The following is a 21,550-nucleotide window of genomic DNA, read 5'->3' as shown; positions in this document are numbered from 1 at the left end:
ATGCAAATAATCTGTAACAATGTTCAGTAATTTTTCCGATCCTTACCTCACGGAAGCAGGGGCCAGACCAGGGGGCCACCCAGGGTTGTAGAGATGACCAGAGGTAGGGGTGGAGAATCCCCAGGTCGGGAACCCGGCCGGCTTCAAGCCCTGCAAACCGGGGCCTCCGGCGGGTTGGCCCTCCGCGAGGGCAGGAGGCGATGGCAGCGCACACCGCCCCCAGGTGGCCGTAAGTAGTATACCACACTCTCGGAAAAAGTGCACACGGACGTGAAGACTGAATACTGTTCAACACTGAGGAACTCTCTTTTCCTTTTTATTGCTGTGTTCCTAGTGTAGTTGCTACTGTGGATCGCAAAAGCACTGTGGCTCCCAGGCCTGGAACGAAGCCAGGGCTTAAAACGTGGTTAAAGCCTTAGACTCTCCCGGCTACTATTGGGCATGCACATATTTGTGAAGCCTGAGCAATCGTTGGCAGAGCGTGAAGTGCTGCGTCATTAAACTAATAAAGACTGAGTGTAACGAATGAGAGGCGGCAGGTAGCGTGGCCGAGTGGTCTAAGGCGCTGGATTTAGGCTCCAGTCATTTCGATGGCGTGGGTTCGAATCCCACCGCTGCCATACCGTTGGTCGTTAACTTTTAGTTGGTCTTTTCCTGTCTCCAATCTCCTACGCCTGCCGCCTCCCAATCCCTCTTCTCTTTTTATCCTTTCTGAAGCTTACCATCATCATTATTATTTTTAATGGAATGCAGAGGGCAGGAATAAAGAACTCCAGCGCAGGCCCTCTCATTCCCTAACCTAGTAACACGCCAGTCTCAGTACCTAAACAATGAAAACAAAAATGTCTTCCTATTACTAGGGGAAAGCATCTGAGATACCTAAAAAAGTTCCCAGCAGGTTAAGTACATCTTTAATTTGACTCTGCAAGGCCTGTGGCCACAGGGAGTGGGCCTCTACCTTCCAAGAACAAAGGTTAGGTGGCGGTGATTTTTAACTGTGATTTGAATTAAGACGGGTCCCTGTAGGGTGCGTGGAGTGTCTCTCAGAGGGCCTCCCCACTTCCTCCCCGCCCCTTCCCCCCTCTATTGGTAGGAACAGTGCCAGGTGACCCTCTGGACGGGTTCAGGTATCTGAGGGCTGCCCCACATGAGGGTATCAATCTTGAGGTCCCAGTTCCTACTTGGTTTTTGGGCTTGGTTTAGGGGCTCTTCATATATTTAGTCATTCAATAACTATTTATGAAGGGCCTACTATGTATGCTTCAGGAACTAAGTTCCTCTTGAGGCTACAGGGTGAACACGTCTTTACAATCAGTTTACATCCAAGTACTTTCATTAATCACACCTGTGAAGAATGTGCAGCATGCTGAAGTGGCCCAGGGTCAGTGGAGGAAGTGACATTTAGCTGGGACTTTAGCCAAGTTAAAGTGGGTGAGGGAAGTTCCAGGAAGAGGGAACAGCATGTGCAAAATCCTAGAAGCAAATGAGAGCCTGGTGAGTCTGAGATGCTTTGAAGGCAATTCAATGTAGCTGGACAGAGAGCAGTGGAGGAATGGCAAGAAATAAGCTGAAGTGTTAGGCAAGGAGGGCCATGAATGCCAAATTAAGGCTTTGAACTTGATCCTGAGGGCAATGGGAAACCATTGAAAGGTTTTAAGCAGGAGGGTGACATTTCCAATTTTCGATTTAGAAAGTCTCCTCTGGCAGCAGGAACAGGAGGTTCTGTTCAAAGTCTACTGTAATTGTCTAGGAGAAAGGAGAGTAGCTTGTAACATGGGGACAGAGCAGTGGGTCTGACAGAGCTCACTGACGAAGATGTGAAGAAGAGGAACATATCAAAAGGGATGCCCAGGTTTTGGGCTTGAGCCACTAGATGGCTGGTAGTACCCTAGAAGGGAACGCAGGATGAAAAGGACATTTGTGAAAAAGATGATTCAGTTTGGTTCACACTGAATTTGAGATGCAGGACATTGGGTTTAACAGGAGGTTGGACATTGAAGTCTGGAGATTAAGAGAACACTCTGAGCAGACAATACAGATTTGAGAGGCACTGGAGACTGAGGCCATGGGAATGGATAAACTTGCCCAGGGAGAGTACATAGAGGGAGTAGAGGGACCAAGACAGAATCCTGAGGAACATCATCTTAAGGGAGGGCAATGGAAGAGAAGCCAGTGAAGAGACAGTGAAGGACTGGCCAGAGACATAGGTAGAAAACAGGTGTGTCATGAAGGCTGAGAAGAATATTGCAAGGAGGGAATAGTCAACTATGTTGAATGCTGCTAAGAGGCATGGCAACATAAAGAGTAAAAAATATCTATTGGATTTATGATTTATGAACAAGGTCATTGATGACCAGTAAGCCATTCTGGAATGAGTTGAAGAGAAGAAATGGAAACATAAGTGAGGATGATACATCCTGAAATTTGATTTTCAGGAGGGGAGAGTGAAAGGAGCAGGAGGGGAAATGGGGAGACAAGGGAAGATATTTTTAATGAGATCAGATAAATTGGAGGATGTTTCAGAAACCTGGCAATGGGTCTACAAAAGGGAATCACTTCAGTACTCACAATGGAAAGCTTATGAATTAACCTTGATGGTTCATTCTGATTGGCTGCCCATAGCAACAACAGTTTTCTGCATCCATGATGCTTCTGCTCAATGTCTCCAAATAAGCTAGGACCTCCTCCTACTTGATCTCTCAGAACATCATGAAAGGCTGGTTATCTGGGAAACCTCTAAAATCTTCATGCAGACTCAGTCTGTTTGGTGGGGGTGCCATGTACTTTTCCATCAGGTGAAGACACTTGAGAGGAAGGAAGCTATCTTGGCATAGCGACCCACGCTACACCCCATGCCCAGTGTTTAAACATTCTACTTTCAAAGCCTCAGGGAAGGGATGGAGAAATCCAGAAAAAAAAAAAAAAGATTTTGCTTTTGGATTTCAAAAGCTGAGGTTTGGCAGTAGACAAAGATCTAGAAGATTATGTGAACAGTTAAAAACCTGTTTTCCCTGCTCTAAGAACAGATTTCTCAGGATTGGTAGAGAGAGGAACGTCAGAGAAGGAGGAGGAGAGTTTAGAGGCAAGTGTGTTACTGAGAAGGAAGGGAGCCCTGCACGGACTGCCAGCCCCACATGGCCTGAGGTTTGTGGATCTGAGACTGAGGTGGATCCCAGAGCTCAGCTCAAGAACTGGCATGGCAGAAATAACCATGAGTCGTGTTTAGGCCAGTAGACCTTAGGCAGCTCCACCAAATTAGCCCAGCTGCAGGGCAGTAACTGTACTTCCTGTACTCTTTAAAGTCAGACACAACTCCCATTCTTCTTCTATACAACGAGAATAAACCCTACTGAAAGGGTAGCCCTTTCATATAGATGAAAGCCCTTTCCAACGGTCAAGCATTGAACAGACATAAAGAATTATTATTGAACTTTAAAAAATTACACATACATATGCAATTCAACCTAGCAAAGAGAAGCATCCGCTTTTTAGCTGCTTCACAAACTTTCTGAATTGATCAGCGGAGAGGGACACACAGCGATACCCATACCCCACAATGGCCATGCTGGCTCTAACAACACATTTGCTCCCCCTTCACCACAGGCTTCCCTAGGCTTGTGATGGTTTCCATCTCTGCCAGGATCCACTGGCCACAGTTTCATATATATATATTATGATATATACAAAGACGTATTTACACATCGGTATCTTGGTACTCACAACAGACACCAAGATGATAGGGAGATGCTGTTTCTGTGGAGAGCAGTGTTGGATAATAAATTTTGTGGGTTTAAACATTAAAGATCATGGTGATCACTGATCCTTCATTAGCAAAAAGAAGCAATACTAAATTATAAAATATAGTCAACTAAGTTTTAATTCTTCCCATTATAACTGTACTGATACTTTTTAAAGAAGTCCATTCTTTAAAAAGTGTTTTTTTAGATATAATTGACATGTTAATATTATATTGGTTTCTGATGTACAACATAATGATTCAATATATGTAATACTGTATTGTGAAATGATTATCACAATGTCTAGTTACTCATCACCACAGCACGTTTTTTTCTTGTGATGAAAACTTTTAAGATCTACTCCCTTAGCAATACATATACAAATTATCAACCATCGTAACCATGCTGTACATTTCCATTACATATTTATAGCTGGGAATTTGTACCTTTTGACCACCTTAAAGTCTTTTTTCTTTTTTATGTTTTTGCTGGTACAGGAACCTGTGATTACAATAAGCTGACTCATCCCCAGACTCATAAACTGGAAACCCAAAAAGGCCAGGTTGGTCTAGGCAGAAGCCTGGGGTTCCAGCGTCCTTCCTATCCTAGATATCAACACAAAGACAGACCTGCACGAGTGAAGGAACCCAAAACTTTAGGGTAGCAGCGTATCAAACGCAGTTCTCCTGGAATGGGTCTAATCCAAGAAGCCAAGAAGATCTCAGGATAAGCCCAGAGAAGCTTGGGCAGTGAGAAGGGTCCGGAGGCCCTAGACAGGCAGCAGCATTGAACACTGCAAACCCCGCCCTCGCCTGCACTAGCCCCTGGATTGCTGCAGGCCGCCCAGAGAGCTCACCTAGGCGGCGTGCGAGAGGTGGGTGGAGCCACAGGGGGCGGGGCTGGGACCGAATCACAAGTAGGAGAGGGGAGGGACCAGTTTCGGAAGTAGAAGCCAAGGGGTGGGCTTAGACGTACTGGTGGGGCCAGGTGGGTCTGGGAAAAACCGGGATCGGGACAGGCCTGGGCATGAGCGGGGAGAGGGCCCGCAAGGCGAAGCCGTCTCTAAGGCTACGACTTCGTCCGTAACCGGGCCAGGCCAGGGGAAGCGGGACAAAGACCCGAAGGACGGAGAGGGGACGGAGCAAGGGCGCAACCCATAGGGTGGGGCGGGCCGGCCCAAGCACGGAAGGTGAAGCAGGGGCAGGGACCAGGCAGGTGGCGAAGCTCAGATTACGGCCGGCAGCAGGCCTGGGAAGAGCAGGGCCAGGACGAGCAGGCCGAGCAGCAGCAGCCCGAGCAGCAGCCGCAGGAGCGTCCGCGCCGTGGGGCCGCGGGGCCGCCCGGTCATGGACTGCACGTACAGCTCCACGGCATCGGCGAAGCTGAACTTCTCCGGCGCGTAGCCGAGCTGGGCGCGGGCCTTGGCGATCTGGAAGGTGTGCGTCACAGCCACGCTGCGCACCTGCGGGGAGAGGCGGGGCAGCCGAGGGCGGGACTGGTGAAGGTGGGAAATGCCCTCCAGCTTGTTTCACAGAAGAGAAAAGAGGCAGGGACTTCCCTTCCGTCGCACCGCGAGGTTGAAGGACCTGTATTCTGACTCTTGCTCCTGCTACACCCTCGTCCGGGAGGACTTTCTTTCTCCCTCCCATTTCCATTTTCCTTGAGGGCACTGAATCTTGATGCCTTTTAAGCGTCTCCCTGACCGTTTTGAACTTCTCAGTACCTCAAACGTAAAAGCCCCACCTCTGCACTCCCCTTCACCGTTCTAGACTGTGCTGGGAACCAGGAAGCCCTTGTTTATATTCTTGGGTACCGCTGGGAGACGCTTACGGGCTGCTCTAAGAAAAACCATCTCCAGGAAATACTCCTTCGCCTCCTGACCCACAGCCCCAGTCCAAGTGTGGCCAGGCAGGCCCCATGGTGAAGCCTTCCCTAAAACAGGAATTCAATTATGCGGAAGTGATCACTCTTCAGGGTGTGAGCTGTGATTCTCCCTCACTGCTAGATGGCCTGGGGCCTACAAGGCTGTAAGGACAGTACTGACAGCTATCAATTACTGAACAGGCACTCTGTAACTGGCCGGAACTAAGTCCTTTCTAGGCCTTTTTATCTTATGTAATCCTCTGAGATACACTACCACCATCTCTTTACATATCTGAAAGTTGAAGATCAGAGAGGCCAAGTGACTTGCCCGAGGTCACACGGGAGTCGGATTCTAGCTGGTGTTTTACCCTGTTGTGCTGGGATTGGGAGGATGCTCTCCACCTGACTCATTTCTTCCACCCTTGTTCCTCAGCTGCTAACTGGGAAGAGATTCACTAGCTGCTTGGTGCTCTCATGGCACTGAAACAGCCCCTATGGTCAAGCCCTTGGTCTTGGGTGCTTGTGGGGGGAAAGAGGCCAGTTCTTGTCCCTTTTTTGCCCCAGCCAGTAAGTTCAGGGCCTTGGGGGATGCAGCTGAGAGCTAGATAAACATGATCCTGGCACACTGTATTCTCAGATCTCAGGCTTAGAAATCACTTCATTTGTGAAGTCCCCCTAACTTGAGAACTGGTTTAGGTACCCCTTCTGTGTGCTCTGAAGTTCCTCATCAGTTTCCCCAGTACAGCCCTTATCACAGTGTGTTGAGTTGCCCTCTTCCTGGGCTTTATTCCCCTTAGGACTGTGAACTCCTTGGAGTAAGGACTATGTATTTCCTCCATTGCTCAGCACAGTGACTGGCCACAGCAGGTGCTCAAAAAATATTAAACTGAACAAACGACCATGTAAAGACACAGAGGGCTGGTTGGTATGTCACAGACTGACCAGCAGAGGGCGCACGAGCCACAGTGCCCAGAAACCCCCTAAGTAGCGCTTTGCTGGAGCTGAAAGAACCCCAAAAGTGAAATGGCAGGGAGGGGAGCCAAGTCCCTGCCCCACCACAGTTCAGCAGCACCTTGGCAGCTATTTTACGTGGATGTGATTCCTGACTCATTTCACAAGGTGGTGGTTAAATCATTTAGGTCTGGGTGGGGTTCGAAGGTCAGCTCTGCTACTTGAGTGAGGGATTGTGGGCAAGTTATTTCAACCCCGTGTGTCTCATTTTCTCCTCTAGATATAGAGATGATAATAGAATCTACAATTTAGAATAGTAGCAAAGATTAAATGAGATAAAGCACAATGCCTGGCATATTGTCACCACCCAGTTGATGGTGGGTATTTTCATTTTCTTTCTTCTGCTAGTCTGGATAGCTCAGAGGAGAAACCATAGGAGGATTGCTTCTTTCTGTTGCCCATTTTCTATTCCCTGAGGTAGACAGCACTGAGCTTGGAGTTGAAGCCAACTCCAGAATGGTGGGACCTTTGGCAAGTCACTAACTTCTCTAGGGCTCAGTTTCTAATTACAAAATGGGACTCATAATCTTTTGCCCTTCCTAACTCAGCAGGGCACCAGAGAGAATCGAATGAAACAGAGGACTGGAAGGATTTTTCAGATAACTCCAAATACCACTTGCTGCTTTACTGTTTACAATCTGCATTCAAAATTCTCTCTTTAAAACTGTGCATGCAAGTAGAAAACTACATCATCATTTGAGAATAGTGTTCTGTACACAGTAGTTACTTAATATATACTTATTATTAAGTATGAGTGGTGAACCTAGAGCCTTCAATCAGGCTGTGTGTGTGTGTGTGTGTGTGTGTGTGTGTGTACTGAGAGCTGGTGGGAGTGGTGGCATTCAAAAAAGTGAATGTCACAGAACCTGCCTTTGAGAGCCTCTGGTCTGGCTGGGAAGATAAGCTGCTTATGGATGAAATGACAGTGCTCAGGGATGGGCTTGGAGCTGTCGCATTTGAGACCAAGAGAGCACAGCCTAAACAAAAGCCCAGAGGTTGGGATGATTATAAAGGAGCTACTGTTAGATTTGGGTCCATGTGGAAGGTTCTGAAACCTCAGAGGAGCATCCAGTTTTGGTGTCAAAGGGGTGAGGGGTGGTAGCAGTGGGGGTGGGGAAATGGGGTGGGAAGGCTCGGGAGGGGGCACAGGAATCTCCTAGCAGCAGCCCACTTACCTCACTCCGGGTGAGCAGCGGTGGGACACTGCAGATGGGCCTCAGGGCCAGGTGCAGATACTCCATCATGGTGGCTGTGGGGGAAAAGAGGGGCCAATGACCAGGGTGCCATGTTTTATGTATGCTCCAGGGAGGCCCCTGGTGACACATCACTTGGGGGCATTATTTGCTTTGCTAGGGGGGGCCTTCATTTTGCAAATATTTCCCTGTCCTTGGATTCCTTTAAATCAGCTGTCCCCAGCACACACCAGGTGCCTTGTTTGGCTGTGAAATGTGTCACAATAAGTTGTTAGTAAAGGACTTGCATTTTAACCTAATCTGAGCAGATTCAAAGTTATTTCTATGATCGTGTCTCTCTCTCATTCACTTCTCTTAAGCAGGAGAAAGAAGTTGGAGCAGTGGTTCTCAGCCTGGGCTGCATTCTGGACTACTACTAAAAATGCTTATGCTCCACTCCCACCCCACCCCAACATAATTGGCCTGGGGTTAAGAACCACTGAGTTATAGTTAGCTTGCTAGGAACTGGAAATTTACATACAGTCCTGTAAAACCACCAGAACTTTTCTCAGCTGGGGACACAGAGTGGTAATTGTTGTGGCAATGTGGGCATAAGACGTGTCCCACGTCTGTGCTATGGTGGACCAAAGTTTGCAAACCCCTGCTTTAAATGGCACATAGAGGGCTTTTAATCCACGTATTCCTCTCCTTACCTGTCAGGTAGACCAAGGATGTGGGCACCTGGATCCAGGGCTGGCTGTGCCCTAGCTTCTCAAACTGCAAGGAAACACAGCCTGATATGAGAACAGGTCCTTCAGGGGCTGGTATGGAAAGGACATATCTTCCCCTTACCCTGGGACCAGCAGAGGGTGATGAAATATTGTAAAATTGGTTATGGTGCTGCACAACTCTGAATACAGTAAAAGCCATTGAACAGTGTGCTTTAAATAAGTGAATTGTATGGTAGATGAATGATACTTCAGTAAAGCTATTAAAGTTGACATGTGAGGGCCTGAATGTCCCAAGGATGCAGCCTCCAGTGCAGGGTTTCTGGTCAACCACTTTCTGGCAAGCCTGGCCCCTGAGGAGGCTGTAGGCTGCTGGGGGAGGAGACTGGGGTTCTGGAAGGGGCAGCAGCATTGGAGACCCCAAGACTAACAGCTCTCCTTGTTCTTCAGTCCACCTTCTACCTACCCCTTACAGAGCTTACCACACGGTATGGGGGATCACATGCAAAATGCCACAGGGCAAGAAGTCAACATAAATGGGGAAGCATGCTGGACTAGAAGCAGTACAGCCCCCAAATAAGCAGCCACAACCCAACTCCAGCCAGTTCCAATGTGGCCCAGGGACACTGTTGCCAGAACTGATTTTTAATCTTCCAAAATCTTCTGGAGCTTTTGGAAGTAGGAAAGGATGACAGGGAGAGAAGACATGGGGACTCCCAAATTCTCACTCAGGGTAGAGGTGGGCATCTGGGCACCTACCAGTGGGGCCATCCACTCGAAGAGGTTGACGCTTTCCCCGTCATTGATGTAGTATGCCTGTCCACTCTGAAGGGGACATAAGGGGAGGGGGACAGTCAGGTACCCACCCACTGCCAGACCCCACCCTTTCAGATGTCTCCCAGCAGCCACCCCAAACCCCGGCCAGTTCTCCTGAGCAGCCATTGAGGAGTCATTGCCAGCCCCCAGCCCTGGCAAGAGACCTGGCAATTCCCTTTGAATTCTGGGCCTGCCACACTGGCTGTATGATCTCATGGAGTCACTTAACCTTTCTGTATCTCAATTTCTTCATCTGAGGAATGGGAGAATAAAGTTAGATCTCCCTCTTGGGCTGTGTGAAGATTAATTGTGATGGTGTATATAAGATGCGTAGCATTTGGTGATAATTATTTCAGGGTCAACAATACCCACCTCACATAGTCACTGGGAGGAGCTAATGATGTTCTATAAAGAACCACCCTCTCCTCTAAGATCAGGAACAAGATAGGGATGCCCACTCTCACCACTTTTATTCAACATGTATTGGAAGTCCCAGCCACGGCAATCAGACAACACAAAGAGATGAAAGGCATCCAAATTGGTAACAAAGAAGTTAAACTCTCACTATTTGCAGATGACATGATATTATACATAGAAAACCCTAAAGACTACACCAAAATACTACTAGAACTAATAACTTAATTCAGCAAAGTTGCAGGAAACAAAATTAATACACAGAAATCTGTTGCATTCCTATATACTGACAAACTAGCAGAAAGAGAAATTAAGAAAATGACTCCATTTACAATTGCATCAAAAAGAATAAAGTACCTAGGAATAAACCTAACCAAGGAGGTGACTTATACTCTGAAAACTACAAGACACTCATGAGAGAAATTAAAGAAGATACCAATAAATGGAAATATATCCCATGCTCATGGATAGGAAGAATTTATATTGTCAAAATGGCCATCCTTCCCAAAGCGATTGACAGATTCAATGTAATCCCTATCAAACACCAACAGCATTCTTCAGTGAACTAGAGAAAATAGGTCTAAAATTCATATGGAACCACAACAGACTCTGAATAGCTAAAGCAATCCTGAGAAGGAAGAATAAAGCTGGGGGGATTATGCTCCCCAACTTCAAGCTCTACTACAAAGTCACAGTAATCAAGACAATTTGGTACTGGCACAAGAACAGACCCATAGTTCATTGGAACAGAATAGAGAGCCCAGATATAAATCCAAGCATATATGGTCAATTAATATATGATAAAGGAGCCATGAATATGCAATGAGAAAATGACAGCCTCTTCAACAACTGGTGTTGGCAAAACTGGGCAGCTACATGTAAGAGAATGAAACTAGATTATTATAAAGACCTGAATGTAAGTCATGAAACCATAAAACTCTTAGAAGAAAACGTAGACAAAAATCTCTTGAATATAAGCATGAGCAATTTTTTCCTGGTCACATCTCCTCAGGCAAGGGAAACAAAAGCAAAAATGAATAAATGGGACTATATCAAACTAAAAAGCTTCTGTACAGCAAACGATACCATCAGCAGAACAAAAAAGCATCCTACAGTATGGGAGAATATATTCATAAATGACTCATCTGATAAGTCATACATACATAATGCCTCAACACTCAAAAAACAACCCGATTAAAAAATGGGTGGAGGACCTGAACAGACACTTCTCCAAAGAAGAAATACAAATGGCCAACAGGCATATGGAAAGATGCTCCACATCGCTAATCATCAGGTAAATGCAAAGTAAAACCACAATGAGATCTCACCTCACACTGGTGAGAATGGCCACTATCCAAAAGACAAGAAACAACAAATGCTGGCAAGGATACAGAGAAATAGGATCCCTCCTACACTGTTGATGGGAATGCAAATTGATGCAACTGCTGTGGAAAGCAGTATGGAGGTTCCTCAAAAAACTGAAAATAGAAATACCATTTGACCCAGTAATTCCATTCCATACACAGTGGAATATTATTCAGCCATAAAAAGGAAAGAAATCCTGCCATTTGCAACAACATGGATGAATCTAGAGAGTATCATGTTCAGTGAAATAAGCCAGGAGGAGAAAGCCAAATACCATATGATTTCAGTTATTTGGAGAATATAAAAACAAAGCAAAACAGAAGGAACAAACAGCATTAGACTCACAGACACTGAGAAGTGACTAGCCATTACCAAGGGGGAAGGGTCGGGGGCAAGTGCGGGGCACGGAAGATGAAAAGGCACAATAATTCACAATCACAATATAAGTTGATCACAGGGACTGTTGAGCCACTGTGATGTACATTTGAAACCAGTGTAAGATTGTATATCAACAATACTTTAAAAAAAGAAAATAAGAACCACCCCCTGCTCCCCAGCTTCCTTGGGCCAACAGTCCCACTAGCCATCTGCAGTTGGGGAGGAATGTTATTTGTTAGCCAGGAATCCCTTAGGGATGGGCCCTGCCTGCTGCCTGTGGCAGGGAAGAGAGGGGAGCTTTGCAGGAGACTCACAGCCACATAGGCCTTGGCCACTGTGAGGGCCTCGGCCGCCAGCACATGTGCCTGAACCAGATTGCGCACATGGACCCAGTTCATCCGTGTCCTGTGGTCTCCAAATCGGAACATGAACAGCCTCTTCTTGATGTGGCTCTGGAACAGGGGTTAAACACAGACTTAATCCTGGAGAGGCTTTAAACTCCACCTATATGCTGACAGCTCCCAAATTTCTAGCTCCAGGCCAGACCCTTCTGCTTCAGATCCAAGGATAGGTGCCTTCCCACCATCTGCATGTAGCTGTCTAACTGACAGTGCAAACTTGTCTGTGTCCTGGACAGAGCACTGACTTCCTGCCCCTGTTAGCCCGCTCCTCCCTCCCGTCCCAGCTGACAGCACTCCACCGCCCAAGCTAAAACCCTGCAGCCCACCTTTGGCTCCCTTTTCTATGCTCCACATCCAGCCATCTGCAAATCCAGTTGGCTCAACTATTACCATCTGTCTGGATCCCAGCCACTTCTGACTGCTGCCCTCTTCTTTCACCTGGATATGCAAAGAACTCCTGCTGGTCCCCACTTCCTGCCATGGCCCCTCAGGCTGTTCTCCCTACAGTCAGAGGGATCCTTTTCAACCCTAAATCAGACTCTGTGTTTCTCCTGAAGTCCTTGCCAAGGCCAAAGAGGCCCTTCTGATCTGGCCCCACCTACTCTCTGACTTCATTTCCTGTCCACCCCACCCTCAGCAAGTCCCCTTTGCCCAACTCCTGCCTCACAGCCTCCTCCTTGGAATATGCTGGTGGGTTCCCATCTCAGGGCTCTGGACTAGCTATTCCCTCTACCTGGAAGGCTCTTCTGCCAGAACCCTATGTGATGCGCCCCATCATCTTCAAGCTGATGCTCGCATGTCCCCTGGTTGTTTCAGCTCCCCCACACCCTACTGCACGGTGCCTGGCATCTTTGGACAGTCCTTATCATTTACCATGCTTATTATCTATCTGCTCGTGTGAGATTACAAGCCCCACCAGGATAGGAATCCTTGTCTGTTTTGTTCACTGATCCTGTCCCAAAACCTGAATAGTATAATCTTTCTAATTTCCAGGTTTGTGCCCAGGCTGTCCACTTTGTTTGGACCATCTTCTCTATCACCCGTTTCCTTGGTTAATTCCTTCTTTCCTAACTGCACAGGCTTCACATCCTCCAGGAAGCCCTCCTGGACCTCCCCTGCCAGGTCCTCCCTGCTTTGCTCCCATCTTCTCATTCTTCCCTCTATGCAGCCCCTACCACACTCATCTGTGACTATGGCATCTATCTCCTGACCAGGCTGTGAGGAATCTGAGGACAGGGCCTAGCATCCTTGGCATTATATTCCTGGCATCTGTCTTTCTCTGGAAAGAGGTTTTCTGCATGAAGACCCTTGTGCTGGTAGCTGGAGGTGACCCATCTGGACCTCAGGGAGCCTGTACCTCAGTGGATGCAGTGGGCTCCCTTCTGCCTCGGGGTCAGAGCTCTGTGTCTCCTCCACCTGTGCCTAGGTCTGGCTGGTACACAGTGCAAACTCTCTTCCTGGTGGGTCTTCTTCAGGGCCAGGGGCATCTCCCAGAACTGAGAGTCCCAGGCTCGGGACACTACCCCCAAGACTGATGCAGTGACCCTGGGCTAGGAGAACCCCAGTCCATGCACACATCAGCCAGACTCCTCCTGTGCCTCAGGCCCAGGGCTGGGACAACATACCGCCACGCGGGGCAGGTGCCTCTGCTCTTCAGGGCCATAGATCCCTGGAGGCCGGAGCACACAGGTCCGCAGAGTGCCTCCTCCTAGGACACAGGTGAGGGCATTCAAGGATCTGGGGAGGGGTGGACCATCATGGAGAGGGAGAGAAAGGCTCTTCACACTTCCTGGTCCTTACCTGGTAGGTAGGTGGGGAACCGGGGCCCCTGGGGTTTCCTCATTAATTAATTATTCTCTTAGTCAATCAGTTGGTCATCAATAAACACCATTCAGCACCCTCCACCCCTCTCCACCCCCACCCCAACTCCCTCCACTAAGCCCCAGGATGTATGCTATGGAGATCCAAGGGCGACCAAGAAATGGTCCCTGTCCTCAGCATGCTCAGAGGCCAGTGACAGAGGTAGGACCTTGATGAGATACGAGATATGTGCAGGCCCATGAGAGTTTACCCAGCACTTAAACACGCTCTCCTTTAACTCCCTTGATAGTCCTACTGTGCCCATTTTACAGAAGCACACAGACCCACACTCCCTCATGCCAACAGCTATGGTTCTTTCCTTTTTCTGACCATCAGTTAGGTGAGGAGTGATGGCTCTCAGAGAGGTCCTGCTATGTGCCTGGTGCTCTAGTAAGCCAGGACTTTGTCCACAAGACAACCCTTCAAGATAAGAGTTGTTATTATCCCTGTTTTATGGATAAAAGAGCCAAGGCTCAGGGAAGGGATGTGACTTGCCCAAGGGCACACAGTTTAGCCTAGTGGAGCTGAGATGGGGGACCCAAGTCCAGGTTCTTTTGACCTTCCTTTGGGGGACCTCTCTCCCTTTACACAAGGTTTGAGATGACTGTCAGGCTAGATGTGCCACCCTTGTGAGATGGTAGCCATGGGATCCAAGGTGACATGTTCTCACCCAGAAATGTGACCTGGGCATCACTGGCACCAGAATATAAAATCCCAGGAGTGGGTTCACTCTGAAGAGCTCCTGCTACCAGGTGCCTGGAGCTGCTTGACTCTGTCCTTTCCAAGCCCTGCTGGTCATTTTTCTGGAAACATATTTTCCAGAAGCTATCCCACATCCTTCCACCATAAATTCTCTTTTCCTTTTAAATCAACCAGGGCCAGTATCTCTAGGCCACAGCCAAACCCCAACTGCTCCCCCTCAACACCTCCACTTTACACTGACACCCAGTGTAGTAGGGTGTGTGCTGGCACCCAAAATGGTATGACCATGTCCCAGAACCTGTGGCTTATTGGAAAAACGGTCTTTGCAGATGTAATTAAGGATCTCAGAATGAGATAATCTTGGATTATCGGGTGAGCCCTAAATCCAATCTCAAGTACATTTACAAGAGACTCACAGAGAGGAGACAGATGGAGGAGAGGAGGCCATGTGAGGACGGAAGCAGAGATGAGGGATGCAGCCATGACCAAGGAGTGAGTGGGGCCATGAGAAGTGGCCTGGAAGTGACAAGAAGGGGTTCTCCCCTAGAGCCTCTGAGAGAGCATGGCCCAGCTGCCGTTTTGATCTGATGCCTGGCTGTTAACTGTGAGAGAAGAAATTTCCATTTGTTTCATGTCACCAAGCTTGTGGTTATTTATCGTGGTGGTCCCAAGACATTAACACACGTGGGACACATTCGTGTTCACACTGAGCTGGGATCTGCATATCTCAGGACATTGCTATGGGGACCTGGGCCTGAAACTGGGTTAAAGGCAGAGTCTCAGCATCCAGCTTGGGTAGTAGAAACTCAAAATCACCTAGATGACTGTGGCTGGATTCCTGAAAGGCAGGTAACAGGTGAGCTCTTCTGTAAGCAGCCTGCAGTTAGTTTTAAACTGTGGGTCACCTGGGCTTGGTTGAGGGGTGGGGGTTTGGACTGCAGCTGATGTTGGCCAGTGGGGCACTGGGCAACCACGTCACAGAGGGGCAGGGTCCAGGGTAACCATGACTCCTGGCCATGGAAAGCTGGGGATGCTGATATAAATAATTCTCAGTTAGAGGATTAGATGTCTGGTTTGTAGGCCACTGGTCTAGCAGGAGGAGGCCCAGGTAGAGAAGTGAATTCAACACCACAGGGTCAAACTCCTGGGAAAACACAGCTGGATGTTCCCTCTGGGGCTAGGGGTCAAGGCCTGACAGGCCCAGTTGACAGGGTGGAGTGGGGAGGATTTTAGGGAAAAGAGCCCATGCATACAGACCTACTCAGCTGTGGCTACAGTGAAGCAAGATGGTTAAGCCTCAGGCTCTGGGGTTAGACTCCTGGGAAGGAGGGGGATTCAAATCCCACCTCTGCCACCTAATAGCTGTGTGACTTTGAACAAAGTCACTTAACCTCTCAGGCTCAGTTTCCTTCCCTGTAAATGTGGAGATTACAATTTCAAGCATCCCCTACTCTCCAAATGCACATAGCCCCTGAGTTTAGATAGTGAGGAAAACCAAATTTTCTGATTCTTTATAGTGTCTGGATTTTAGGAAACAAACAGTGATAATTCGGAGAGCAAGGTATTTATCTGTATCTATTTGGCTCCTGAGTTTAGAAAGCAAGGAATACCTAAGGATCTTACCTCATATGGATGCTGTGAAGAATTAGCATGACTTTCACATATAAAATTAGCATGTAAAATAGGACCTGGCATATTGTAAGCATTTGATAAATGCAAACTGGTCATTTTCTTTTTTTTTCCTTTTTAGCAGTGTCCGGCATTATTTTTTTTCCTACCAGCTCTTTGAGTTAGATGCCCCTTTTATCCCCTATTTTATAGATGAGGAAACTGGGGCATGGAAAGGGTGAGTGTTTTGCCCAAGATCACAAAGCTAAGAGGTGTCGGAGCTTGGATTTGAACTCAGTTCAGTCTGATGCCAGGTTGTGGGTGCTTAGTTACTGCACCATACTCCCACCTGCCCATAATCTACTATTACTTCTCTATAACCAAAAGAGGCAATATAGTAAGGCAGCTGGGGATGATTTTTCTGGCAAGTTATTGAAGGTTAAGCTTGAGGGCCCCTCACTTGCATAGCCCTCCCCAAGTGCTATGGCTCATTCCTTATTCATAATTCTGTACTATTTTATCTAAAGAGGGTCTTTAAACTCCTCTGTGGCAAAAAAAGGATGCACCTCTCTGGTCACTTCCCCACCAGTTCATGAGCAACATGAGGGCAGAGACTGGGCCTAACTTGTTCTGGCTGTATCCCCACATAGCAGGTGTTCAGAATTTGTTGAATGATGAATGACCAAGGCCCTGGGAAACTCCTTTGGTAGGAAGGAGAGCCTCAGCAACATATCAGCTGAAAGCTAGAATCACATGTATTTTGGGGAGGCAGCAGAGGGCATGCACATTTGTGCTGAGCAGGGCCCTACAATACTCACCTGGAAGAGGTGTTCCATTGGCAATGAGGGTCAACTGGTCCGCAATGGCTTTGGTTCGGGAGTAGTGGTCCATGTGCTACCAGAGGACAGGGAGAATGGAGCCACCAGATGGGGCTGGTGACACTTCTGGAGTGCCCGCCCGGCCGGGCCACAGGGCTGCACCTTTGCTTCAGACCACACAGGGGCTGGATTCTGGGGACTCTCACTGGCGAATGGCCAGCTCTGAGGCCCCCTGTCCCTCTCCCTCTGGATGGGAGCAGAGTTCAGAGCAGTAATAACAACCAGGGCGCCTCACCCACCAGCCTCAAATGCCTGCTTGGGATGCTGATACTGGGCGTACGTTGGGCGAATCATTAACGTGCAGTCCTTCAGCCTTCCCACAGCACTTCTGCTCACACCATCTCATTTCCTGTTCTCCATACCCCACCCGGGGTGGTGTTATCAGGCCCAGATGAATAAAGAGAGGCTCAGGGTAAAGGGACTTGCTTAGGGTCCCACAGGTAGAAAGTGGCCTGGCTGGCTCAAGGCCAGGTCTGTCTGATTTCAAACCGCAGAGGGCCTGACCAGCTGAAATAGGAGAAACCTCATGCCACCCAGCTTTGGGAACCCACTCTTCCTGAGACTACCCTGAGTTGTGACCCGACCCTGGTTCCACCCACCCCCACCCCTTGAGCCGTGGGTCCCGCCCACCTCTCCTGGAAGCCAGGTACCTTCTCCAACGGGAAATATGGCACAGAGTCCTCATCTCCCTGTTCTATGGGCTTCCCGCCAAATACGACATTGATGGTGCTGGTGTAGATGAGCCTTGGAACCCGCCGGCGGACACAAACTGCAGTGACAGGTGCACACACACACACACACACACAGACACACACACACACACACACGGGGCCAATGTGAGCAGGGAGCGGGCTGTGGAGGGCCCACAAGGACCTCTTGGGTGAATCCACTGACCTCTACCCAGGCTCCAACACACACCCCGGCCCCTCGGGCCCCCCAGAATACAGAGCTGCTCAGGAGGGAAGGGGTGTGGGTCAAGTCCCTGCTCCATAGCCCCTAGGGACCAGGCTGGCTCATCCTCCTTCTCAGTGGCTCCTGAGCTTCCTTGTCAGGGACAGGTCAGAAGAAAGGTTCACTCAGTGGGAAAATAGAAAAAAGACACTCTAGAATCAGAGAGAAAACTGGGATGCAGGACAAAGCAGGACATGCCCAGAGAACCCAGCTGTGGCTCTTCTACTTTGGCACTTCAGTGACTTTCCTTACTCCCAACCCCTAATGCCCATGTGCAAACTCCACTCCCGTGTCCCCAGCCATGCTGAGGCCACACTGACCTACCCCATGCAGGGGCTGGGCAGGTCTGCAGTACAGGAAAGACGTGCTGCCCACAGGCCCCTGCTAGGGTGGGCAGGGGAAGGGGGGAGGGTCCCACCTCTGTCCCCCTCCCTTGTCACCAAGAGCTGGGCCTGTGGCAGGGAAGGGGAGAGAAGCAGGAAGCACACAGTGGGTCACACTCAGCTCTGAGCGCCTACCATCAATCACTAGTCTGGTGCCTCCAACATTTATAGACTCAATCTGTTCTTTTTGCAGCTAAAAGACAAGATGGAGGTGGGAAAGTCATGGTGCTGCCTTCTGCCTTGTCAGTGAGGCCGTGAGGCTGGGCTTGGGGTGGGTGGGCAGGGACTGCAGACTGTCTAGCTGGGAGGCAGAGATCCCGGGAGGCTCACAGGCAGCCTGGGAGCCCCAGGCTCCAGTGCTCAGCTCTACCACCATCTCCCTGAGCAACCAGGGGAGATTCTGTCCCCTATGTGGCCCTCAGCTTCCTCCTCTGTGAGGGCAGATTTCCCTGGGGTGGTCAGCAGCATTAAATGGACCTGGTACAGTGTTTGGAACAGAAAAGGGATTCAAGATATGTTGGACTGTTTCCTCACTCTGAAAGTCTCTGTTTCCTTACCTATAAGATGGACATAGTGATACTGCCCATGCCCTAGCAAGGTGGCTGAGTGGGAAAATGAAAACAACTGGTCTACAGTGTGAGCTGTCTCTGTGCCAGGAACAGGGCAAAGCCTTTCCACCTCATGTATCCTTACAACCACACTAGGAGTCCATATTCACTTTTAAGCTGCATTTACCCTTGTTGCAGTTGTTTCTGTTTAATAGGTAATACAATCACAGGTTAAAAATAATTTACACAGTAAAAAGGGTCCACTGTGAAAAGGAAAACTCCCTCCCACTCGATTCCAAATTTTCCTTCTCCCCACTGCAGAGGCAACTACTGTTTCTAGTCTCATGTATTTCTAGAGATACTCAATGCTTATTAATACCAGCACAATGACATGTATGAGTATGTAAATATTCTTTTTAAAAAACATCAAAAACTGTTTTTGCACCTTGGAAATTGTTTTTCTATCACACACAGTCTTTTGAATGGCTGCATGGAATTTCACTGTGGATACATCACAATTTACTTAAATAGTCCTCAGCTGATGGATATTTAGGTTACTTCCTGTGTTTTTTGTTATAAAAACAATGCTACAAATATACAAATTAGTGTGATTTGTGGGTCAAAAGGTATGGGTATATTTTGATAGATACTGTCACACTGCCCTTTGAAGAGGATCTGACATAAGTGCTAGTAATGTCCACACTTTACAGATGAGGAAATAGAGGTTCAGAGAGGTTAACTTGCCCTAGGTCACATGGCTAAAAAGCAGCTGAACTGGTATGTTGTGCCATGGAAGCAAAATGCAGGCTGGATATAGCTCAAATCTTTCCTTGAGGAGGTGAAGAGCAGCAATGAATAATACCTGGGCATGCGGTGTGGCAGGCAGAACCAGGATCTGAACCTGTTCCAACTCCAGGTCCTGCATGTGAGGGGCTCACCTTCTCAGCACTGGACATCCCATAGGATGCCACATGGAAGACGCAGTCCACCCCTTCGAAGGCGCGGTACAGGGCTTCTTCATCTCGGACATCAGCCTGAAACAGAGAAGGAAGGCTAGGGGACAGGAGGTTTGTGTCCAAGGCAAAAGGAGGTGCCAGCTGTGCATCTTGCCAAGCCCCATAGCTGGCCCCCCGACCCCACACAGGCCAAGCATCTGTAGGGCCAGGAGAGCCTGTGGAGCAGTATTACTATAGTATTTACTACATGGTCCTACAGGGCATCATCATCATGAGTCACAGGGACTCTGAGATCAGTGTTTTACATGCGCTATCTCATTGACTCCCTTAAGACCCTTCAGAAGTGGATATTAGTGTTCACTTTCTATGGATGTGGACACTGAGGCTCAGAGATGTAGAGCCTTGTGGGGTGGCTGCCCAGCTGGGAAGCACGTGAGTTAGGGATGAAGCTTAAACAGTCTGACTTCAGGGCTTGTGCTCTCCACATCACACCACTGGTTTCACACCAGACACTATCTCCCAACCTCCACCCCCAGCCTGGGCCCCGCATCAATGTCCCAACACCCTCATCCCTCTACCTGGATGAACTCAGTCCCTGGGAACAGCTCCCACTGGGGTCTGCGGAGGTCGAGCAGGATGACAGAAGAGCCACTCTTGGCCAGGCTGGAACCCAAGCTAAAGCCCAGGTACCCTCCTCCTCCAGTCACCAGAACCTTCTGCCGAGGGGCCTGCACGGGTGTGGCCTGAGTCTTCTGCTGTGGTGCTCGTGTTGGGGCTGTTGTTGGCTCACTGGGTTTGGGCCCAGTCCCAGACCCCCGCCTGGGCCCTGGCCCTGACCCTACTCCTGGCCCAGGTAATGGTACAGCTCCTGGCCCAGGTACTGACCCAGCTCCTGGTCCAGGTCCAGACATAGCACCAGGCCTTGGTCCAGGCCCCAGAACAGCACTAAGCCCCAGCTTAGGCCCCAAAACAGTACCAGACCCTTGCCCAGGTCCTGGTTCTAGAACCACACCAGGCTCTGGCCCAGATTCTGACAGAGCACCAGGTCCCAGCCCAGGCCCCGGGACAGCACCAGGTCCCTGAATAGTAACAGGCCCCAGCCCAGGTCCTGATAGAGCACCAGGTCCCAGCCCAGGCCCCGGGATAGCAGCAGGCCTCAGCCCAGGTCCTAGCCCAGATGCCAGGACAGCACCAGGTCCCAGAACAGTACCAGGCCCCAGCCAAGGTCCTGATACAGCACCAGGTCCCAGCCCAGGCCCCAGGACAGCACCAGGACCCAGAAGAGTACCAGGCCCAGGTCCAGGTCCTAACACAGCACCAGAGCGTGGCCCAGGCCCCGGTCCAGGTCCTGACTCAGATGCCTGGCCTGAGACCCCTCCCCAGGCCTGGCAGACGGGACAGTTCTTCTCGCCCTGGCTGGAAGCTTTGCAAGCCTCTGGGGAAGAGCCTGTCAGGTTGGGCTTCATCCTCTACTGAGTCATGCAGACCCAGGTTCTGTCCACCTGTAGGGAAAAGTAGAAGAAAGGATGTTCTAGAGTTGTTTCAAGTCACGTGGATTATCAGACTGAGGGTAATTCTTGATAGGACTTAGAGTCCCTCTGAGTCCCCACTGAACCTAACCCTTTCAGAATCTGAAAGACTTCCAAGGCAGCTGCTGGGTCTTTCAGAGAGAGAGTCAAAGACAAGGCAGTCAGGCCTTGGGTTTTATAGTTAGGGGAAACCAAAGCCCAAAGTCACCCTGCACGGCTCAGACAGATACCAAGATTCCTGACTTCTCTA

The 21,550-nt window shown here is 49.1% G+C and overlaps 1 protein-coding gene and 1 non-coding gene across 2 annotated transcripts; one reads left to right on the top strand and one right to left on the bottom strand.

Annotated features, from left to right (window-relative positions):
* Nucleotides 1-538: 538 nt before the first annotated feature.
* Nucleotides 539-620, top strand: TRNAL-UAG (transfer RNA leucine (anticodon UAG)). The gene has a single exon. It is a non-coding gene; the product is annotated as a tRNA-Leu (tRNA).
* Nucleotides 621-3,889: 3,269 nt separating this feature from the next.
* SDR42E2 (short chain dehydrogenase/reductase family 42E, member 2) lies at nt 3,890-21,261 on the bottom strand. The gene is made up of 11 exons (XM_057487016.1): nt 20,350-21,261; nt 19,754-19,849; nt 18,403-18,460; nt 17,584-17,702; nt 16,874-16,949; nt 13,511-13,593; nt 11,799-11,936; nt 9,271-9,336; nt 8,497-8,560; nt 7,787-7,860; nt 3,890-5,199 (listed from the first exon to the last, which is right to left on the bottom strand). The coding sequence occupies exons 1-11, from the start codon at nt 21,235-21,237 to the stop codon at nt 4,963-4,965; spliced, it is 1,899 nt and encodes a 632-aa protein (XP_057342999.1). The 5' UTR covers nt 21,238-21,261; the 3' UTR covers nt 3,890-4,962.
* Between the last annotated feature and the right edge of the window lie 289 nt (nt 21,262-21,550).

The sequence above is a fragment of the Manis pentadactyla genome, chromosome 10, assembly GCF_030020395.1.
Source record: "Manis pentadactyla isolate mManPen7 chromosome 10, mManPen7.hap1, whole genome shotgun sequence".
NCBI classification, from domain to species: domain Eukaryota; kingdom Metazoa; phylum Chordata; class Mammalia; order Pholidota; family Manidae; genus Manis; species Manis pentadactyla.
Note: the sequence above shows the minus strand (reverse complement) of the source record. Positions and strands in the feature narration are given on the sequence as shown.